The sequence below is a fragment of the Cinclus cinclus genome, chromosome 24 (genome assembly GCF_963662255.1).
Source record: "Cinclus cinclus chromosome 24, bCinCin1.1, whole genome shotgun sequence".
Lineage (NCBI taxonomy): Eukaryota > Metazoa > Chordata > Aves > Passeriformes > Cinclidae > Cinclus > Cinclus cinclus.
This window is the reverse complement of record NC_085069.1, coordinates 839,463-860,084: the sequence shown is the minus strand read 5'-3', so window position 1 is coordinate 860,084 and position 20,622 is coordinate 839,463. Positions and strand designations below refer to the sequence as shown.

The window sequence follows — 20,622 nt, the reverse complement described above, 5'->3', positions numbered from 1 at the left end:
GGATTCCCAACATGGAGCATAGTGTGTCAGCTCTGAGCTGGTCTGGGGGTCCCACCACACTCCCACCACCTTGGGGATGGTTTGGCTGCCCAAAGTTTGGGTTTGGGTGTGAAGCATCAATAGAATCATGGAATGGTTTGGGTGGGAAGGACATTAAAGCACATCCAGCCTGGCCTTGGACATTTCCAGGGCTCCAGGGACAGCCACGGCTGCTGTGGACAAAACCTTGGCCTGCCTGGAGGGCTAGGGCCCAGCCAGAGCCCTCCCTGGATTTTCCACTGTCAGTGGGAGGTGAAAGCTTGATGAGAGAAAAAAACCTTGGAACGGGGGCTCTGGGAACAACTTGCTTTTTCTAGTCCTCCAAGGCCTGCCCTTAGCACAGCTCCCCAGGGCTGTGGTGGAGTCCCCATTCCAGGAAGGATTTCACGTCTGTGTGTACATGGCACTTGGGGACAGGGGTCGGTGGTGGCCTTGGCAGTGCTGGGGAAACCGTGAGCTCCTTGTTCCATCCAACCGCGCTGGGATGTCTGCCAGGGCACTGACCCCCACACACATCCTGGCAGGACAGAATGGACTCAAGCCCGTGCTCCTGCCTCATGTCCTTGGGGGTGGCAGATCCAGCCCCCCCCCCCCCAGTCACCCACAGCCTGTGAGACTGCTCCAAAGGCAGGGAGGTGGGCACAGAGCCATGTCCAGCAAAACCTGAGTTGGGCAGGTGTGGGGACAGAGCCATGGTCATCTAAGATCCTATGGGAAAGGCCAGCTCCATCTGTGGCTTCCTGTGAGGCCTTGGCACAGATTCCCAGAGCAGCAGTGGCTTCCCCCAGTCCCTGGAAGTGTCCCAGGCCAGGCTGGACAGGCCTTGGAGCAACCCGGGACACTTGGAGGTGTCCCTGCCCACGGCAGGGGTGGAAGTGCTTTAAAGTCCCTTCCAACCTAAACCATTCCATGATTCTATGGTTCCCACACCCTCAAAGGGAAGGGAACTGCAAGGCCCCAGAGCAGGGGATGTGCTCAGGACACTGTGGGGCTGTCGTGGAGCTCCCCAGCTGTCCCAAATTCCCACCAGGACAGAGGGAAGCAGCTCAGCCCTGCCCTGGCAGGTATCCAGCTCCTACATGTGGAATGGGAGTACATGGAGAGATGCCCCATCCCTACACCATCCTGTTCCTCTGTCCACATTGGATGAAACTGGAGGAAACTGGGCAAAAAGCCAGCCTGGGACATGTGATCAGACCAAATACAAATTTGAAATGCCTGTAAATTTTCCCTTTCTGAGAAACTGCCCCCAGCTGCCAGCTATTCCTCATGTTGTGCTCCCTATTTTCATTTTCCATGTGTTCCCACTGTCTCCAGAAATAATTTCCCACAAACCTGTGTGGAGGTGGCTCCTGCCCAACATTGAAACTCCAGGGACCTTTCCCAACACTGCAAAAGTCCCTGGGATCCTTGACCCCTGGAAGCTGTGGGCAGAGGGCAAACATTGCCTGGACTTTATCTGCAGGTGCCCAGGGTTCCTCTGCCAGCCCAGATTTCCTCAGTGGATGGGACACAGGATCCCATTTCAGCGCCTGCAGTGGATCTGACACATATCCAGAGCCATCCAAGACCTGCAGGAGGTTGCTGTGGCTGTCCCAAACATCCACATGCAGCTGGAGACAAGATGTCCCCAGCCCTTCCCATCCTCTTCACCATCCTACTCCTCTCAGCAGGGACCTCTGGATCACCCTAAGTCCCCTCTGCGTCCATCTGTGCCTGCTGGGATGGCTTTAACCTTGTCTCCCTTACAATTCCTGGTGGGATTCAATCCCTCCTGTGCCTGGTGGGATGGTTTAGCCTCAGCCTCTTGGCAATTCCTGGTGAGACTCAATCCCTCCCGTGCCCTGATTGCTGCCCAAGGTGGGGGTTCTCCCTGCCCAGGAGCAATGAGGTCATGTCCCTGGTGCCTCTGGTGGCTTTGAGGAGTTGTGCCCTCACCTGCAGAACTGAGGAACTGAGGGCAGCCCAGGAGCAGAGAGGGGAGGCTGGGGGTGTCCCTGTGCTCCCAGGGGCTTTTCCAGGTCTCTGTGGGGCCATGCTGGATGTGCCTCACCCCCAGGGCTCTCCTGTCACTTGTCCCTGCCAGGAGTTATGTGGTGGTGTCCCCGGCCGTGCTGTACCACCCTCACCCTGCCACGCTCTGGGTGCACCTCAGTGACCTCCAGGGGCCTGTCCAGGTCTGTGTCCAGCTGCAGGGTGACAGCAGGACCCCACCCACCACCCTGCTGACAAGAGAGGTCCTGGAGTCTCATCTGCACCTGAACGTCACCTTCCCTGTGAGTGTCACCCCAATGTCACCCTGAACCAGCAGGGAGAGGGTCCTCCGGGTGGTCTCCATGCCATTTCCATCAGCTCCACACAGAGTTGGGAACAGATGTGACTTCCCCATCTCGTGGCAGAGTCTCACCCCTTTTGTCACACTGACAGAACTCCTCCAGGCTCAGTCGGTTATCCCGTGGCTGGAATGATCCTGTTTGCAGACCTGCAGGGTGCTGGGGGGACCCTGCCCAGCCCCTGGCTTGGGGCAGGTGTTCCTGGGGGTGGGCAGTGCTCTGGGACACCCGGAGGGAGCCTGACTACCGTCCTTGTCCTCATCCTGAGCCTGCCGTTCCCCCTGCAGGCTCCAGCCCCTGCCAAAGGGAAGGAGGAAATCGTGGCCCTGCACATCTCAATCCAAGGAGATTCCCTGAATGTTTCCGAGTCGAGGAAGGTGATGCTGAAAGCTCTGAACCCCGGGATCTTCATCCAGACAGACAAGGCTGTCTACAAGCCTGGGCAGAAAGGTGAGGGGGGCAGGAGGGACCACCCTGCCCTGGGGTAACCCCCTGGTGGGGGAGAGGGGTGAGGAGGCCCAGCCTTGCTCCTGCACTGTCTAGAAATGGGAGGGATTATCCTGGGATGTCCTGGAATGCTCAGCACTGGCACAGGGCAGTGTCAGGGCTCGCTGGAGGCTGTGCTGCTTGAGGGGCAGTGAGGGCTGAGGATGGATTTCCATCCACCTTCCCATGGGGAATGCCCTCCCTTCTGATGAAGCCACTCCTTCATCTCTGTTTCCTTTCCCAGTGAAGTTCCGAGTAGTCTCTTTGGATAAAGACCTGATCCCCAGCAACCAGAAGGTGAGAGCAGGGCTGGGATGTGGGGAGGTGACAAGCTGTGGGAGAGGTGTGGGAGTCACCTTTCCCCTTGGGAATGCTGCCCCAGCCAGCTCTGCTCGGGGAGCTGTCCCCCAGGGCAGGTTTGCTCTGTGCTGCTCAAGGATGCAGCAGGACCAGGAAGGAGAAAGCAGAGGGCACGTGTGACATGGGAATGTGCCCACACCAGCTCCCAGCTAGGGATGCAGCCCTGGTGAGTGGGAAGTGGGGAATGTGCTGATATCCATCAAGGCATCAGACACCAGGAATACTGGCAGGCTCAGCCTCTGGCACCCCTGACCACTGGGGTCCCTGGAAGTGCAGGATATTCCCAGATTAAAGGGGTTCTAGACCCTTCCTAAGGCACTGGGAGATGCCACCTCTCTGTGCCATGCTGGCAGTGCCCTCGGCTCATCCCTGCTAGAGCCAGGTTCAAAATCCATCCCAAAGCATCCTGAGGGCTGGGAAGTTCACAGCATCCCACAAAAAACTTCCCTCTGCCCCATCCATGGCCGTGCCCACCCTGGTGAGACCCCAAGGAATGGAATTGCTCCTCTGACCATCCTCTCTTTGCCTTCTAGCTGCCCCTGGTGTTTCTGAAGGTCAGTTTGGGACACCTGGGGAGTGGGGTGGGCTGGGGAGAGCCGGGAGAGGGGACACAGGACACAGCCAAGGATGTTTGCTGGGCTCCCCGGGTGCTGATCCTGCGTGTCCCTGTGCAGGATCCCAGTGGGAACCGCATCGCACAGTGGCAGGAAGTGACCCCTCAGCAGGGAATCGTGGATTTGTCCCTACCACTGGCCTCGGAGCCGGCCCTGGGCACCTACACCATCAACGTGGAGGGGAAGAGCCATTCCTTCAGTGTGGAGGAATATGGTACATGGGGACTGGGAAGTGGGATCCCACCATGGCAACAGGTCTTGACCCCCTCCAGCCACCCAGATGTTGTCACCGTACTGGGAGTAACCACCCTCTGTCCTTGTGCCTGTCCACCAGTGCTGCCCAAGTTTGAGGTGATCATTCATCTCCCCAGCACACTGTGGGAGAAGAACGAGAAGTTCCCTGTGGAGATTTGTGGGCGGTGAGCTGGGAACTGGGAATGGGGGGGATGGGGGATCCAGGAGGGTGGGGCCCCCCGGCACAGCTTCTCCCCTGTCCCCACACAGCTACACCTATGGGAAACCAGTCCAGGGAAAGGTCCAGGCTGGCTTGTGCTTCAGCCAGGGGCTCTTGCCTTTCCAGAGGAGGAAGACTTGCACCCAGGTTACTGGTCAGGTGAGTGTGGCTGGGACTGGAGGTGTCACTGGCATGGCTCCTTCCCGGGAATGCTGTTAAAAGGGTTGATCTTCCCTCCAGACAGAGAAGAATGGATGCTTTTCCACAGAGGTTTCACTGGCTGCCTTTGAGACCACCTTGAAGTTGAGGGAGGAACTTGAAGTCGAGGCATCGCTGGTGGAGGATGGGACAGGTGGGGATGGGGGTATGGGCCTTCCCTACGTGCTCCCAAGGGATTGGTCTTCTGCAGGAACACCCAAAAGCACCGCTGGGATTTAGGGGTGCACATACAGGGATGGGGTTTGGGTGTGGTGTGAGTCAGGTCAGCCTGTCAAGACTTGGAATTCCAAGCAGAGGAAAGGAAAAACACCTTTCCAAGATCTACCACTCTGCCAGTGCTGGGTGCTGAGTCCTGGCAGTGCAGAGTGGTTGGGTCCACCTAGGCTGGTGGGGCGGCTTCGCCTCCGAGCTCATCCTTCGCTTGCCACCTCATCACGCCAGGAGTGCCTGACCTGGCTGGAAAGAAAGGAGAGAAGGGTCTGTCTCTGTGCCCAGCAGCCCCTCATGATGCTGCTTTGGTGAAGAGCCTTTTCTGAAGTGTCTGCCCCCAGCTGCACCCTGGTTTTAGATGTGAAATATTCCACAGGGCTTCTGCTGCTCTTGTAGAAGATACAAACCATGCTGGGAGCTGCAGGAGGAAAGTCCAAATGCCCAGGATCTTTCCTGCTTGGGGACAGGGGCACTGGCTGGAGCTAAGCTGTGTCTTGTGTCCCTGCAACTCCTTGAGCTCCACACTCGCTCTCCACAGGGCTGGAGATGAAGAGCACCAAGAGCTGCAAGGTTTTACGCGAAATAGTCACAGTCACCTTTGAGAAACCTGACCACGTCTACAAGCCTGGCCTCCCCTACACTGGGATGGTAATGGAGGGTCCCCTCTCCCTGCAGGGCTCACCTGCCCCCTGCTGCTCCCAGACCTGTCCTGCCCACCCCAGCCCTGTCCTGCCATGGCTGCAGCCCCAAAACATGGCATCTCCCCTTCCCTCCTGGCACAGATCTGGCTGCAGCGAGCTGATGGCTCTGGGCTGCCCCAGAGGCAGGTCCTGCTCTTGGTCATGAACCAGGGACAAGAGAAGACACACAGCTTCCTGACTGACAGCTCGGGGAGAGCCTCCTTCCAGCTAGACACTTCTGGCTGGAGTAACAGAGTCTCCTTGCGGGTAAGTTCCCACCCGAGTCCTCCCCTCAGAGGTCTTGGAGCTGCTTCCTCCAGTGGGTGCCTTGGAGCGGCACCAGCCTCAGGGGTCGCTGGATGGATTCACCCCGATTCCCACCTCAGGTTCAAGTCAACAGGACAGCTAAGAGCCAGGAGGACTCAGCAGTCACCTTCCGAGTTGCCTTTCTGACAGTCATGCCCTACTCGTCAAAGAGCGGGAGCTTCCTGCACATCCGTGACCCGGAGGGGGAGCTGCCCTGTGGCCATTCCCAGCTGTTCCATGTGGATTCCATCTTTGGCAAGGAGGCTTTAGGCAGTGAGCTGAATAACCTGGATCTGGTTTTCATGGTGAGCCCCTGCTCAGGAAGGGAGGGCAGCAGGAATCAGGGCAGTTGTGTGGGAAGGGCCACATGTCCACAGACGTTCATGGTGGTGTCCCTAGGGACAGGACAATAAGCAACCTGTCCTGGAGAGACTGAGGGACCTGTCAGAGGAGATGGCTGCTGCCACTGTTGGGCCTGCACCCCCATGAGAGATGGGGAGCTGGAGACTGGGCATAGTTAAAAATCATACCAGAACTCTCATTGTGGGTCCATCCTCCATCAGGGCACATGGATTCCACACTCAGCATCTGTTTTGTTCTCACCCCCTCCTCTGCAGGTCCTGGCCAAGGGGACCATTATTAGCATCTTCAGCAAAGAGGTCACTGCAGAGCCTGGTATGTCCCATGGCATGGGGGGGGGGGGGGGGGTGTTGGGTGTGTGTGTGCTGTGCAGAGCTCTGCTCCCTATGCCTGCTCTTCATAAAACCATGGAATGGTTGGGTTAGAAGTGTCCTCCAAGCCCATCCTGGGTAGGGGCACCTTGCATTCTCCCAGGGTGCTCCAAGCTCTGTCCAGCCCGGCCTTGGACACTTCCAGGGCTGAAGCAACCTCAGTTTCTCTGGGTAACATCTCCCTCCTTTCCATGGCCCAGGACATAGAGTCTCCCTCTCCCTGGAGCTGCCAATTGGGCTGGATCTAGCACCCATGGCCAGGCTTCTGGTCTACGTAGTGCTGCCCAACGGTGAGATGGTGGCTGACAGCACCGAGCTCTATGTGGCCAAGTGCTTCCCCAACCAGGTGAGAGGAACTGGGTTGTCCATGGCTGCCTGCCTTGGCATGCATCCCACTCCAGGTGCATCACAACGTCATGGTCTCTCAACCCATTCCCTGATCCCCAAACCTTCTGAGAAGAGCCTTCCCTACCTGTGGCTCGGTCCAGCCCCTCCACAGGAGGGGCTCTGCCCTTGTCCCCTGATGTCCCTGTGCAGGTGAAGATGGCATTTTCAGAGGCCAGGGCCCTGCCTGGGGCAGTACTGAGGCTGCAGCTGGGGGCTGCCCCAGGCTCCTTGTGTGCTGTCCGAGCTGTGGATCGCAGTGCGCTGCTCCTGAAGCCCGAGGCTGAGCTCAACGCTGAGGCTGTGAGTGCTGGCCCTGCCTGGCGTCTCCCTGCAGCCCCAGGAGCAGCCTGGGTGGGGGGTGGAATGACATTGGCTCAAGTGTCCCTCACATGGACCCAGTGCTGTGGTGGCCCCTGGGCAGAGTCCTGTGCTCTGAAAATGAGGTTTTTGCATGTCTTTATTCCCAGGTCTACAAAGCACTGCCCAAATTCAACTACCCCTACAGCATCCAGGATGAACCATCCTGTTACTCTTACTGGGGAGACACCAAGATGCAAACCTACAAGTTATTCCAGGTGAAGCCCCTGCTCACCTGGGCCTCCTGGCTATTCTTCAACAAGGAGCCACCCATGCTCCTCCCAAGTGCTGGGGAAGCCACACTTGTGGCAAAGGACTTCCCTTTCCTGCCAAGCCCAGGCTCCTTCTCCCCTTGTTTTTTGAAGCTCTGGGACTACTCACTGATGGAATGGGGGTATTCCTTCTGCTGGCTGTGGGAGGTGGACAACCTCTGCTTTTTCACAGGGTGCAGCACTGAAGCTCTTCACCAATGCCAAGACCAGGGAGAATTGCCTGCCAATGTCCATGTTCCCCATTGTTGGAATGGCAGGTCCTGGAGGTGAGCACAGCCCTTGTTCTGAAAAGAGCGAAGAGTTGGTGGCCAGTCCTGACTGCTGTGTCCTCAGGGGGACTTGGAGCCATCCAGAAAATACCCTCGATCCTTCCATCAAAGAGAATGGAAGAGGATGGAAAAGGATCTTGGTCACCCTTGTGCTGGCTGCAGGTGAGGTCCAGCTGAGACCTGAGGCCCCCAAGTTCTGCTCTGCCCTTTTCAGGAGCAGTGGCACAAGGCCGTTACGTGCCGGAAAGCTATATTATCCCAGGAGTTATGAGAGTGTCCAGCCAGGCCTTCCCAGGCATCGAGGGCAGGGAAGAGCCCCCAGCACCCCGGACGTATTTCCCATAAACGTGGCTGTGGGACCTGGTCCCTGTGGGGTGAGAGGACAATTCCCAAGGGAAGGGAGTTGGGGACCTCAGGTCTCCTTCTCCCTGTGGGATGGAACCAGCAGTGTCACAGCAGTGCCACTTAGGCAATGCCACCAGCCATGATGGTTGTCCATGCCATAGGGAGGGCGGCTCTGCTGAGGTGATGGTGACAGTGCCTGACGCCATCACGGAGTGGGAGGCTGGGAGGTTCTGCATGGCCCCGCAGGGCCTGGGGCTATCCCCTGCTGTCACCCTCACCGCCTTCCAGCCATTCTTCGTGGAGCTGGCACTGCCCTACGCCATGGTGCGCCACGAGACCTTCACCCTCAGGGCCACTGTCTTCAACTATCTGCACCAGTGCCTGAGGGTGAGCGGGGTTGGGCAGGGGACCCCGGGGTGTGGCAGGGGCTGATGGAGCTGTGGCCGTGCTCTGGCAGGTTCAGGTGAGGCTGGGAATGTGATCCTGGCTCTGGGGGCTGGCAGAGGCTGGCACGGGCCTCCGCCACATTCATGCGGGTTCACGTGAGGCCCAGGCAGGTGGCCCTGGCTGTGGGGTCTGATGGAGCCATGGCCATGCCCTGCAGGTTCATGTGACACTGGCAGAGTCGGCCAAGCTGGAGGTGTCACCAGGCACAGCAGACACCTACAGGGGTTGTGTCTGTGCAGATGAAGCCAAGACCTTCCAGTGGGGCGTGCGAGCCACCAGCCTAGGTACAGAGCTCCCACCACCCCACCCTGCTGCCTGGGAACCCTCTCAGGGGATGGGATAGGGTGGGCAGGGAGAGCAGGAACCCCAGGGAACCTGGGCAGCTCTCCCTCTCTCCACTCCCACCCTTTCTGGGGACCCCCAACCCAGCCCAGCCAGCCCCCCACCCCAAGCCTAGGGGGCTGTGCTCAGGTTTGGGCTCCCTGGGGACTGAGGGCTGTATTTGCACCTGCAGGGGAGGTGAACATCACTGTGAGCACTGAGGTGCTCAGCTCCACTGAGCCCTGTGGAAATGAGCTGCCCCTGATGCCAGCCCAGGGCCAGGTGGACACTGTGATAAAGCCCCTGCTGGTGCAGGTCAGAGGGCTGTGGGGGAGGAAAATGGGATGGATTTGGGAGCAGGGTGCAAATAGTATTTGGGGGGCAGTGGGAGAGCACCTAGACATGAAGCCAGGGGTGACCCAGGGGACAGGCAGGTCCCCCCTCCTGACTGACTCTGGTGCTGCTTCCTCACAGCCTGGGGGGATCCTGGTGGAGAAGGCTCACAGCTCCCTGCTCTGTCAGGAAGGTAGGACCGCCCAGGGGTGTCTGGCAGTGCTGTGGGATGTGGGCCAGGGGTCCTTGGCCACTGGTCACAAGAGCCACCAGCCCAGAGGAGCCAAAGGACAGGGTGCCTGGGCAGGAATGGGGTGGGTGAGGCTGCCATGGGACAGGCTGGGAAGAGCTGAGCATTCCCACTGTCATGGCCCTCTGTACCCACAGGTACTGAAGAAGTCTCCTTGGAGATTCCTCCAAACATCCTGGAGAGCTCCCAGAGAGCCCATGTCACTGTGATGGGTAAGGGACAGGCTGGGGTGGCCTGGGGACCACAGGGGACAGGGTAGGTACAGAGGTCCCCAGGCTCAGAAGGACATGGGACCACCTGGAGCTGACATGGGGGACACTGGTACTGGTGCCAGGGGCACAGCTGATCATGTGTCACCCTGGGACAGGTGACATCCTGGGCAATGCCCTGCAGAACCTGGACAGTCTCCTGGCCATGCCCTATGGCTGTGGGGAGCAGAACATGGTTCGCTTTGCCCCCAACATCTACATCCAGCAGTACCTGGAGAAGACCAGGCAGCTGCTGCCAGACATCCGTGCCAAGGCACAGGGGTTCCTGCAGAGCGGTCAGTGGGACCCTGGTCTGGGAGGGACACGACTGTCCTACAGCCCCCTCCCTACTCCACCTGGCTCTCCTGGGGTTTCCTGGGCACAGAAACAGTGCCCTGTCCCCACATCCTCCTGCAGGGTACCAGCGAGAGCTGCTGTACAAACATGACGACGGCTCCTACAGTGCCTTTGGGAAGAGTGATCGTCAGGGCAATACCTGGTGAGGGCTCTGCAGCTGCACCCAGGGCTCCTCCTGCCACCCAGGGAGCCCCAGTGCTGACCCTCAGCCTTCTGATGTCTCCCTGGCTCCAGGCTGACAGCATTTGTCCTCAAGTCCTTTGGGCAGGCCCGAGCCTACGTGGCCATCGAGGAGCGGCACATCACAGACGCGCTGCGGTGGCTGCAGCAGCACCAAACTAATAAGAGTGGCTGCTTCCGCAGCATGGGCAAACTTTTCAACAATGCCCTGCAGGTGGGGCAGGGGCTGTGGTGGGGACACAGTATGGTCTGGGCAGTGGGGGTGTCCTTGGTGTTGCAGCCTGGCCAGACTGGTGTCCTGCTGTCCCCCTGCAGGGCGGCGTCTCGGACGAGTTCTCTCTCTCGGCGTATGTAACGGCAGCGATATTGGAGCTGGGGCTACCCACGCTGGTGAGGATGGACCCTTCCTCCTCACAGGGACTTGTGTGGGGACAGCTGCTGGGACAGGGGATTGGCCATTCCAGGCCCCCTGGCAGCCTGAACTGGGCACAGCTGGTCGTGCTGGGCAGCAACGGGGTTTCTTGAGTGAGTCCCATGCCCTGGGCTGGCTCCTGACTCCATTGCCATGCCAGGAGCCGACGGTGAGCTCAGCCCTGAAGTGCCTGGAAGTTTCTCCCACAGATAACCCCTACGCACAAGCCCTGCTCGCCTACGTGTTTGGGCTGGCAGGGCTGCGGGAGCAGCAGCAGGCGCAGCTGCAGCGCCTGGCCCAGCACAGTTATCAGCACAGGTACAACCCAGGCAGGGGCACCGTGAGCACTGCCACCTCTGCAAGGGACCCAGCCCAGCCCGCAGCAGAGCCTGAGCTGCTGCCCCTTCCCCAGAGGGGCAGCTCTATTGGCAGAGAAAGGGGAAGGCTCAAAAGTCCTTGGAGCTGTCCTGGGCCATGGCTGCACCAGCTGAGGTGGAGATGACAGCCTATGTCCTGCTGGCCTACTTGTCCCAGCCCTCCGTGTCCCCTGCTGACCTGGGGACAGCGTCCCAGATTGTCCACTGGCTCTGCAAGCAGCAGAATCCCTATGGGGGCTTTGCCTCCACTCAGGTACCGGCCCTGGGCTCCAGGGGACGCTCCAGACCAGCCCCTCCTGGAAGCCGTGCTCAGGGCTGCAGCCGTGCTCAGACCCTGGCACTGTCCCCGTGCATAGGACACCGTGGTGGCCCTCCAAGCCCTGGCCAAATACGCCACACTGACCCATGGCAGCAACGGGGACTTCACGGTGACGGTGACATCGCCCACAGGGACAGTACAGGACTTTGTGCTGGACAGCAGCAACCGGCTGGTGCTGCAGCAGGCGGCCCTGGCCGAGCTGCCAGGCACATACAAACTGCAAGCCAGCGGGCAGGGCTGTGCCCTGGCACAGGTGGGCACAGCCTGGGCTGCCTGTCCTTGGCCCTCCCCCTATACCCTCACTGGCCTCACCCTACGCTGTCCCCCAGGTGACCCTGTGCTATAACGTGCCCCCCCCTCCCAGCACGGGGGCATTTGAGCTGCAGGTGGAGACAGAGCCGCTGCCTGGCACACAGAACCCCCAGTTCCTGCTCCGGCTCTGGGCACGGTAAGGACTTGGGCTGTCCTGGGTTTGGGGAGGACAAGAGCACCCAGGGAGGGAGGGAGGGAATCCCCAAGCCCATCCTGGGGCCCTGCGTGTGCAGGTACAGCGGGGAGCGTCCCACCACCAACATGGTTGTCATCGAGGCCAAGCTGCCATCAGGCTACAGCCCGGACAAGAAATCCGTGGTGCAGGTGAGGAGCCCCCTGCCCCCCTCTGGGATGCCCCATCCCACAGGTCCCTGTCCCCTAGGGGTTGTGGGACACCTGCTTGGGGTGCTGAGCACCCATGGAGCAGCTGTGGCCCTTTCTGAGCTGTGTCCCTGCAGCTGAAGAGGCAGAGCCTGGTGAAAAAGGTGGAGGTGCAGCCTGACCAGGTGACCATTTACCTGGAACAGGTGAGATGGGGACAGGAGCAGGAGTCCTGGGATGTGGGGGGGTTTTCCCATGGTGGGTGGCTGCACCTCCCCTCTGGGCTGTCTCCACAGCTGAGCAAGGAGGAGGAGACCTTTTCCTTCCGAGCTCAGCAGGACTTCCTGGTGAGCAACCTCCAGCCAGCCACCGTGTCCCTGTACGACTACTACCAGACAGGTGAACCCTGCAGGGCTGTGTCCTGGCCCTGCTGCCACTCCTGCAGCCCCAGGGGCTCAGTGGAGTCCGGCTGATGAGCTGATCCCGCTGATGAGCTTTGGCTCGTTAAGGGAGCAGCTCCTCCCAGGCCCATGCTCACCAGCCCACCCCTTGCAGGTGACCATGTGGATGTGGCCTACACTGCACCCCCCAGCTCAGGTAGGGGCTGAGCCTGCCAGGCGCAGGTCACCCCACCCTAAGGACCCTGATGGGGAGGCACCCATCCTGGAGGGCCAACCTGGGAAGGAGGGCAGGGAGGAGGAGGGGATAGAGGAGCCCATCCCAAAGTCCTGCTGTGGTTGTTAGGGATTTGCTGGCCAGAGATTGGGGGCAGAGGTCAGGGAGGGCCCAGATGTCCAGCCTGGGGTGCAGGAGGTGCTGTGCCTCTTTGAGGGGACTCAGCCTCCATCAGCCCTGGCCTTCCTCCAGTGATCCCTGGAGCTCCCCACCTGGGGGTTTGGGGTCACACAGGGGATGGGACGCTGAGCTCCAAGAGATGGGGCTCAGCCAGAGGGTCAAGCAAGGGTGGTGGTGAGGGGCTGTGGGGACTCTCCTCTCACAGCACCCCCATATTCCATCTTGAAGAGGAGAAAGAAAACGTCTAACTCAGCCTGGAGACTGGCAGCCCATCCCTGCCCCAGCTCCTGTGGCGACCAAGGACAGGGATAGCTGAGGGTCTCTGCTATTACCCTGGCTGTGGTCCTGACCCTCCACGAGGGCAGGAGGTGGCCCAGAGACCCTTCCAGCACCACTGGCCCCCAGCAGAACCACTCTGGATGGAGCTACACCTCCCCCCACTGCAGGATCTGCAGCCGAGGGGCTCCTGCAGGCCCAAGGACACACACGGCTTCTCCAGCCTTGCCACATGATGGACTTGGCTGAGCAGCCACTGAGGGAACTTCACAGGGACACCCCTGAGCCACCTCCTGCCACCCCTGCAGGGGAACTCTGGGGTGCCACCTCTCACCTTCCCACAGCACCTGAAGGGGAGGCACAGCTCCTCCCTCCTGTCAGAGCTTCCCTGGCAGGTCCCTACCATCCCTCACCCCTGGGATCCACAGTGCCACCCAAGTCCCCTCCCCAGCACTGACACAGTGCCAGCGTCACCACGAGGGACTTGGGGACACTGCAATCCCAGCACAAATCAGTCAGGTGCCTCTTAGAGGGAAGCTAGGGCCTGGTGACCCCAGCCCCTGCCCTGGGTCTAAATAAAGCCATATAGTCAAGCATTTCTTACTCTTGATCTTTCTTTTCTTTGAGGGTCCCACCCAGAAGGGGGTGGGGACAGAGGGGACAGGGTGGCTGCTGTGGCTTGGGGCAGGAGGTTAAGGTCAGGAGAGTCAATCCCCGTCAGACAGAGCCAGGTGGGCTCCTGAGAACAGAACACACCCAGCAGTGCCCTCCCTGCCCATCACATGGCACAAGGGGACACAGCAATACCAGCACGGGTCCCTCACCTCACCCAGGCACATGGCACAGCCCTGGGCAGCCTCAGACTGGAGTTAAACTCTGCTGTCCCTGAGCAGCTGCTCTGGGCAGAGGCACCACTGTTCTGCCACCTCAGTGACAACTCTGGGCCAGGGATATCCCCCAGAGCCACACCCTCCCTGGGGACAGCAGGGGCTGATGTGGATGCTGCTATCTCCTGGAGGGGAGTCACCCAGCAGAGCCAGCCTGGTGACACCTGGAGCTGTGGCCAGGGTCACAGCACTAAGGCCAAATGACCCCTCTGTGCCCCAAGGGAGGACATGAGGCATTGTCACAGCAAGGCATGCTCTAAGCAAGGTGTGGCCATGCCTCAGCCCTGTCCCCAGGGCTCCTGAGGTGGCAGCTGAGTCCCTTGCTGGGGATGGAGCCACTCCCACCTCACTTGTGGTGCTTTTTCTTCTGCTCTTTGCGCTTCTGAGCCCTCACATCCTTCTTGAGGCGGCTGTCGACCACCTTGAACTGGCCCTTGACACCAGGGGGACGCCGCACCCGGGGTCCCACGCCCTTCTTGGCCACCAGGTAGGTGACCTGGCGCTTCTCTCTGGCCAGCCCAGCCTTCTTGTAGATGCTGCAGGAGAAGGATAAAGTTCAGAGTGAGTTTGGGTGGGACAAAAACCAAACCCAATGTTGGGACAACACTGGGTCCCACCCCTCCTCTGGCTCTGCCACCCTAAGATCAGCCTGGCTGGGTACACAGAGTAGTCCCAGTAACTTCAGGGACACACCCCACCAGCCAGCCCAGTCACAAAGGGAGGATCTGGATCCTGGCTTGGCCACTCACCGGCGCAGCTGGGCCACCTTCTCCCGTTCTGAGATGTCCACGGTGCTCACCACAGCCTCGGCCTTCTTCTTCATCTGCTCCAGCTTCTTCAGCATCTGTGGGGCAGCCAGGGGGTTCACAGGGTCAGAGGAGGGACAGGGGGATGAGAGGAGAGATGGGGGAATTGGAAGTGGGACAGGGAGGTGAGAGGAGCGACAGGGGGGTCAGAGGTGGGACAGGGTGTCAGAAAAGGATGGGGTATCAAAGATGGGACAGGGGCATTGGAGGAGAGACAGGGGTCAGAGGGAGGACTGAGGCCCTGGGAGAGGAGTCAGGGCATCCCTGGGAGCACACCCCCACTCACCCTCCGCTTCTTGCGGGCCTTGGCCTCTGCCACCTTCTTGATGGGGCGGGCATTGATCTCCTTCCAGCGCTGCCGATAGGCCTCGACCGTCTGCTTGTCCACAGGCAACTGCCGGCGCCGGTGCTGCCGCTCCTCCTCTGTGAACCACTCGGGCAGCTCCCCCTCCTCCTCGTTGTAGGAGTACCTAGAGGGTCCCAGGTGAGCTGTGAGCAGGACGTGGGGGCCCCACTTCACCTGTCCCTGCTGGGGAACAAACCCTGCACGCCTGCAGCCCCCAGCCCGGTACCTGTTGAAGGAATCGTCGATGAGGTCCCGCCGGGCCTTTTTGGAGGTGGCAATGACAGAGCCGAGGGCCAGGCCCTCTGCATCCAGGACTCTTTTCACTGTGGAACAGGGAAAAGCTTGGCCTGGCTGCAGCCTGAGAGCCAGGGAGCAGTCCTGAGGACCATGGTTTGTCCCTGCCCCCACCTCCTGTCCCTCCCGAGGGACCCCCATGGCCCCCCACTCACCTGGGTTCTCAATGGGCACCACCTCGAAGCCACAGGGCTCGACATGGCCCCGCTTCCTCCCCACCGGTGCCAGTGGCCTATGGAGAGGAGTGGGCAGGGCTGGGGTCCCTCAGCTCTCCAGGACTGTGGAGCTGGGAAGGACACCCAGACCCATCTCAGCCCTCACCTCTCATCTTCACTGCTGCTGTCATCATCACTGCTCTGCTCCTCCTGAGCTTCACTGGCATCGGGAGCCATGACTGCTGCAGGGGTGGGCTCGGCTGGAACCTCCTCCTGGGCCATGTTTTTCTTCTTCTGCCCTTTCTTTGTTGTTTTGTCTGGGAATGGGAAACATTGGGTGAAACAGAACCAAGGCAGACTCTGCCACAGACACTCCTCCAGAGATCCTGTTCATTAACACTGCACTAATGACAGGCAGTTACTAACACAGGTTGGCAACAGTCTCTGGTCTAGTGGGCAGTGCTCCTGCCTGTGGTAAGGTTTGGAACTGGGTGCTCTTTGAGGTCCTTTCCAACTCAAACCACTCCTGCTGCTCAGGGCAGCATCCGTATTGTTGCTGGACCCAGTGCCCCAGACTGAGCTGTGGGACTGTCCCTCTGCGTCCCCTCACCTCTCTGAGCCTCACACTGCCGCTCAGCCAACATCTGGGCCTGCCCCAGCTCCAGATCCTCATCATCATCATCCTCGATGCCAGCGAAGGCGTCCTGGGATGAGGAACAGTGGGGTCAGCTCCAGGGATGGGGTGTCAGCCCAGGATAGTCCCGGGAAGCTGCTGGGCCGAGGCTGCTCCATCATTCCTGCCTCACAAGTGGGACTCACCTTCCCGAACCACAGACTGGTCCGTCGCTCCTCCAGCACCGACTTTTCCTCCAGGGGCACTAGCAGGGGATTCTCTCCTTCCTGTTCCCCCTCCTCCTCCTCTCCTTTCTGTTTAAACTTTGTTCTGTGACAGGGAGCAGCAGGATCAGTATGCCCAGCCCTGGCTGGTCCTGGAGCTGCTCCCAGGGCAGCCCCTGCCCCAGGACACCTCTCCCTTCTCACCTCTTCCCACGCTGCTCCCGCTCCAACTTCCGCTGCCGAGCTTCAATTTCCAGCAGCTCCTCTGGGTCGAGGTCGCTGGCCAGGGACACATCGTCCTCTTCCTCGTGATCCGATACATAAATGTCATCGTCCCCAGGGCTGATCTCCAGCAGGGCATCAGCCGAGGCCATGTCTCCTCGGGACAGCTCATCCAGCAGCTGCAGCACAGGTTACAGAGTCACACAGGTGACACGAATCACAAGCCAGGCCCTGTCCCACCCCAGTGTCCCGGGAGCTCCCCCACGCACGGGGGTTTTGTGGATGCTGTGCAGAGAGAACATGCTGGTGTCCCCATCATCGGCGATGGACACTCCAGGCAGGTCCATCTTCAGCTCCACACGCTCCCGCTGCTTCCGCTGCTCTTTCAGGATCTTCTTCTTCTTTCTGGAGAAAGCAAAGGAATGAGGCCACACTGTCCCTTACCCATACAAACACACCAGAGGCTCAGCCCCTCCACAGCACTGCCAACCCCATGTGGAAGGTCCCCAGTGCTGGGACAGCCAGGAACAGCAGCTTTGCTGCTTGGAGGAGCAGAGGAGCCCAAGGACCCCAAACCAACAAATCTCCCCTAGCAGAGGGACAGGCTGACATTACCACCCTCTGCCTCCATAGCTACAGCCCCCTCTCTCCTTCTCTTCCTACCTCTTCAGCTCCGCCAGCTCCTTGGTCTTCATCTCTGCCAAGGCCAACTCCACCTCCTCTTGCTCCTTCGCCTCCTCAGCAGCTGCAGCTTTTGCCTCCATCTTCTCCTTCTTCTCCTCCTCCATGCCCTCCTCCTCCTCACCAGAGCTCAGGCTGCCAAAAGGAAGGAGCTCAGAGAAGCTGTGCTGGGGACAGCCCTATGCCAGCCAGGGGACAGCCCCATCCTGGCCTGGGGACAGCCGTACTCTTTAGTCCTACTTGATATCCAACTCCTTCGCCTGCTCCTTCAGTTTCTTGGCCAGGAACCGCCGCAGCTTTGTCCTCCAGTTCAGTAGGGCCCTGGGTGGGGTGGCAGCTGTTAGGGACAGCCAGCAGGCGCAGCTGGGGGGTGTAGCTGTCCCAGTGTTCCCCAGCACCTGAGCTCCTTGCGGCCCAACACTCGGATGTCCCTGCAGCACTGGCGCAGCTCCTCCGTGGTGGAGCTGTGATTCTCCAGCTCTCCATCCCCCAGTGTGATCTGGCACAGAGAAAGGGATTTAAAATTAAATCCCAGCCTCCCCTCCACAGGACAGGGAGTCCTTCCAAACACACACCTCGTTGGCCTTGGAGAGGAAGTCCACAGGGTTGGGAGCCTTGAGGAAGTCCATAAGGGTGAAGCGGTGGTACAGGGTGGTATCACCCTCAGCGTAGCCTTCGGCCTGGGGATAAAAGGAGCTGTGGCAGCCAGGGCAGGGGACAGACAAGCAGATACCACCAGCCCTGAAGGACGGATGGGGTCACCTAACTCATGTCTTGCTGCAGGGGCCACCTAAATGCATATATGGATCGTATTTAAGGACTTTAGAAATCGTTCTCAACCTCAACCTGAGCTAGGACAAATGACCAGTCCAGTCCAGCCCCAGTCCAGCAGCAGCTCCCAGCCCCATCTCAGACACAAGTGCTGACAATGACAGGCTTGTGTCAGCTGTGCTTGGCTAACACTACCTGACATAGGCTTATTGTTCTAAAGCCACCTCAGAGAGACACAAACCCCATGTCCACCCCTTGTAGGGTTTAACTGACCCAGCCCCAGACTCACAGGCCCCATTTCAGCACTGCAGTGACTTTAGGTCTCCAAATCTCCCCCAAACTGGCTCTTCCAACACTTCCCATTCAAAAATCTTTCATTTTCCTGAACAATATTAATCAACATAACTTTTTTAGGCCCAGTCCCATCTGTGTCTGGTTTTTCTCATACCTTGGGCTTCTTTTTGCTGACCAGCTCACTGACAGACTTGGTAGGAACCTCCACATCCTTGAAGGCATATTTAGGGTCAAAAAACTTGCTGTCGATTTTGTCTGGAGCCTGATAACCTGGGATGGAGGGAACAGAGCCATGAGAGACAGTCCTCTGGAATGGAGAGATCAGAGCTACTTCTCTGGGGAGAGAAGGCTCAGAGCCATTCCACTGTTCCAGGAGAAATCAGAACCACCAAAACCATTCCTACTGGGATGGAGGAATCAAGACCCATCAGAGGTTTTTCCAGCCTCATCCCAGCTGCTCAAGGTCCCCCTGGATGCTCACCCTGGCACACCACAAAGATCTCGGCAGACTCATTGCGGGAGGCCTGGGGCTTGGTGGCCTGGACCTTCTGGAAGAACTGCTGGAAGATCCATAGGAGAGGCTGGTAATCCCGGGAACGGAAAACCTTCGTGATGAACCAGCCACCCTTGCACAGGAACTCACAGGCCAGCTTCAGGGCCATGAGGGTCAGGTTGGCTGCAGCAGGAGAGAAGAGGGAGTGAGGGAATGACCCTTCCCTGGGAGGGTGGAGAGGGGCTGGAATGGGTTTCCAAGAGAAGCCGTGGCTGTCCCATCCCCAAGGCCAGGTTGGACGGGGCTTGGAGCACCCTGGGACAGTGGAAGGTATCCCTGCCCATGGCACGGGCTAGCACTGAATGGGCTTTAAGGTCCCTCCCAATGCAAACCAGCCTGGAACTCTCCAAGAGCAGTGAGATGTCCCTGTGTCCCCAGGCAGTCCCACCCTGGGAGTAGGCGTCGTGCACCCAGCTGGCTCCCACGTTGGGTGCTCCATCGTTCAGCACAACATCCACTTTCCATGTCTGCAGCTCCTTGCGCAGGGCCTATGGGACAGGGACACCTATTTGTCCCTCACCCAAGGACCCCATGCCATCACCTGTGACCCCCCTTGCCAGCACAGGGGACCAGCACGTGACACCTGGGACAGTACCTGGCGGCACTTCTCGGTGGTAATGTCTTCCTGCAGTGTCACCACGTTGGGAATTGGCTTGATGGGCACCAAATCCACCCCTGGTTGAAGAAAGACACCAAATCCCCTTAAAAGGGCCTCCAGCCCACCTCAAGTGGCTTCCCCAGCTATCCCCTCCTCCTCCCAGGATCCCCAGGCCAAGATCCTCTTTGTCTGTCACATCCAGGGGCCATCCCCAGCTCCTGCCACTCACCAATGATCAGGCTAGACACAGGCATGAATTTGGAAGCCACCTGAAGCCTGGGAAGAACAGAGAGGGGCAAAGCTGCAGCAGGATCCCAGGAGAGCTCTCAGCCTGGGACTATGCTCCCAGGGTTTGGGATTGAGAATAGAGAAACAGGGAACACACATGACACCCCCCAGGTCAGTTGGTGGCACTGTGGGTGGCCTGTCCCTCACTCACCACCCGCCAGGGGCTGCACACAGGTCTAGCAATGCTCGGGCCTTCTGAAGAAACTGGAATTTCCGATTGAGCTGGAGCAGCTTGAAGGAGGAGCGGGAGCGGAAACCTAGGGGCAACAGGGGGTGTGGTTATTAGGGTGACAAGACCCACAGCCCCCCTGTCCCCAGTGCCAGGCACAACCCTCACCTGTCTCCTTGGCCAGGTGGTAGAACTTGTCACGCCGGCTCTTGCCCAGTTTGCTTTTCTTGCCCATGGTGGTGGCGGGGTGGCCCCTCAGGGGAACTAGGATGTGCAGTCAGCCAAGGGCTCAGGCCTAGGGAGGGGAACAGGAGTGAGGGGCGGCCTGAGGTACCCGAGGCTCTGTAGGGGAGCCCCGGCCTCCCTCAGTGTCCTGTCAGTGTCCCCTGTGCCGCTACAGCTCTCTTCCAGTACTCCCCTCGCTACCCTTCTCAGTGCCCTTCCAGTTCCTACTCAGAGCCCTCCTCATTGCTCCCAGCATTGCCCCCTCATGCCCACCTGCACCCAGCTGTCCCCGAGACGCATCCCGGCCCCGTTGTTCTTCCCTGAAGCCTCTGACCACCCGGGCTCGACGTTCCCTCAGACCTGACACACCCGCGCCCCCTTCCCCAGCCCGAGCCGCCGCCCCCGGGACACCAAGAAAATGCAGAGCCCGACCCCGATCCAGACCCTGGTCCCGATCCCCGCCCCGCTCCCGCCGCGTGCCTGCAC

At 59.6% G+C, this 20,622-nt stretch overlaps 2 protein-coding genes across 4 annotated transcripts; one reads left to right on the top strand and one right to left on the bottom strand.

Annotated features, from left to right (window-relative positions):
* Positions 1-1,663: 1,663 nt before the first annotated feature.
* On the top strand, positions 1,664-12,982 carry LOC134053414 (alpha-2-macroglobulin-like protein 1). Its single transcript, XM_062508436.1, is given in 36 exon segments — positions 1,664-1,743; positions 2,126-2,315; positions 2,660-2,822; positions 3,103-3,155; positions 3,752-3,772; positions 3,893-4,046; positions 4,167-4,251; positions 4,337-4,445; positions 4,527-4,638; positions 5,254-5,363; positions 5,498-5,662; positions 5,782-6,006; positions 6,319-6,376; positions 6,633-6,778; positions 6,970-7,119; positions 7,287-7,394; positions 7,621-7,714; positions 7,932-8,091; positions 8,224-8,449; positions 8,667-8,793; positions 9,024-9,145; positions 9,305-9,356; positions 9,551-9,625; positions 9,781-9,957; positions 10,079-10,160; positions 10,253-10,412; positions 10,514-10,588; positions 10,771-10,915; positions 11,005-11,240; positions 11,344-11,559; positions 11,636-11,754; positions 11,852-11,942; positions 12,077-12,145; positions 12,236-12,338; positions 12,495-12,536; positions 12,963-12,982. Coding segments are annotated over 36 exon segments (4,320 nt in total).
* Positions 12,983-13,626: 644 nt separating this feature from the next.
* On the bottom strand, positions 13,627-20,608 carry FTSJ3 (FtsJ RNA 2'-O-methyltransferase 3). 3 transcript variants are annotated; one of them, XM_062508199.1, is made up of 22 exons: positions 20,569-20,608; positions 20,080-20,206; positions 19,894-19,999; positions 19,684-19,730; positions 19,452-19,531; positions 19,245-19,344; positions 18,785-18,979; positions 18,458-18,573; positions 17,814-17,918; positions 17,637-17,737; positions 17,479-17,559; positions 17,221-17,373; positions 16,827-16,962; positions 16,540-16,736; positions 16,318-16,441; positions 16,109-16,202; positions 15,665-15,815; positions 15,499-15,575; positions 15,276-15,372; positions 14,990-15,173; positions 14,647-14,741; positions 13,627-14,433 (listed from the first exon to the last, which is right to left on the bottom strand). In XM_062508199.1, the coding sequence occupies exons 2-22, from the start codon at positions 20,144-20,146 to the stop codon at positions 14,244-14,246; spliced, it is 2,496 nt and encodes an 831-aa protein (XP_062364183.1). In that variant the 5' UTR covers positions 20,147-20,206; positions 20,569-20,608; the 3' UTR covers positions 13,627-14,243. The 3 variants fall into 3 exon arrangements, with proteins under 3 accessions (XP_062364183.1, XP_062364184.1, XP_062364186.1); XM_062508200.1 differs by lacking the exon at positions 20,569-20,608 and adding an exon at positions 20,410-20,538; XM_062508202.1 differs by lacking the exons at positions 20,080-20,206; positions 20,569-20,608 and having other exon boundaries at positions 19,890-19,957.
* Positions 20,609-20,622: the final 14 nt, after the last annotated feature.

Excerpts from the sequence above, each read along its gene's own strand:
- FTSJ3 (XM_062508199.1), bottom strand. The coding sequence starts at position 20,146 with ATGGGCAAGAAAAGCAAACTGGGCAAGAGCCGGCGTGACAAGTTCTAC. Across the intron at positions 16,442-16,539 it reads CGGGAGCAGCGTGGGAAGAG|AACAAAGTTTAAACAGAAAG; the intron begins GTGAGAAGGGAG and ends TCCCTGTCACAG. Across the intron at positions 14,434-14,646 it reads AAGGTGGCCCAGCTGCGCCG|CATCTACAAGAAGGCTGGGC; the intron begins GTGAGTGGCCAA and ends CTTCTCCTGCAG.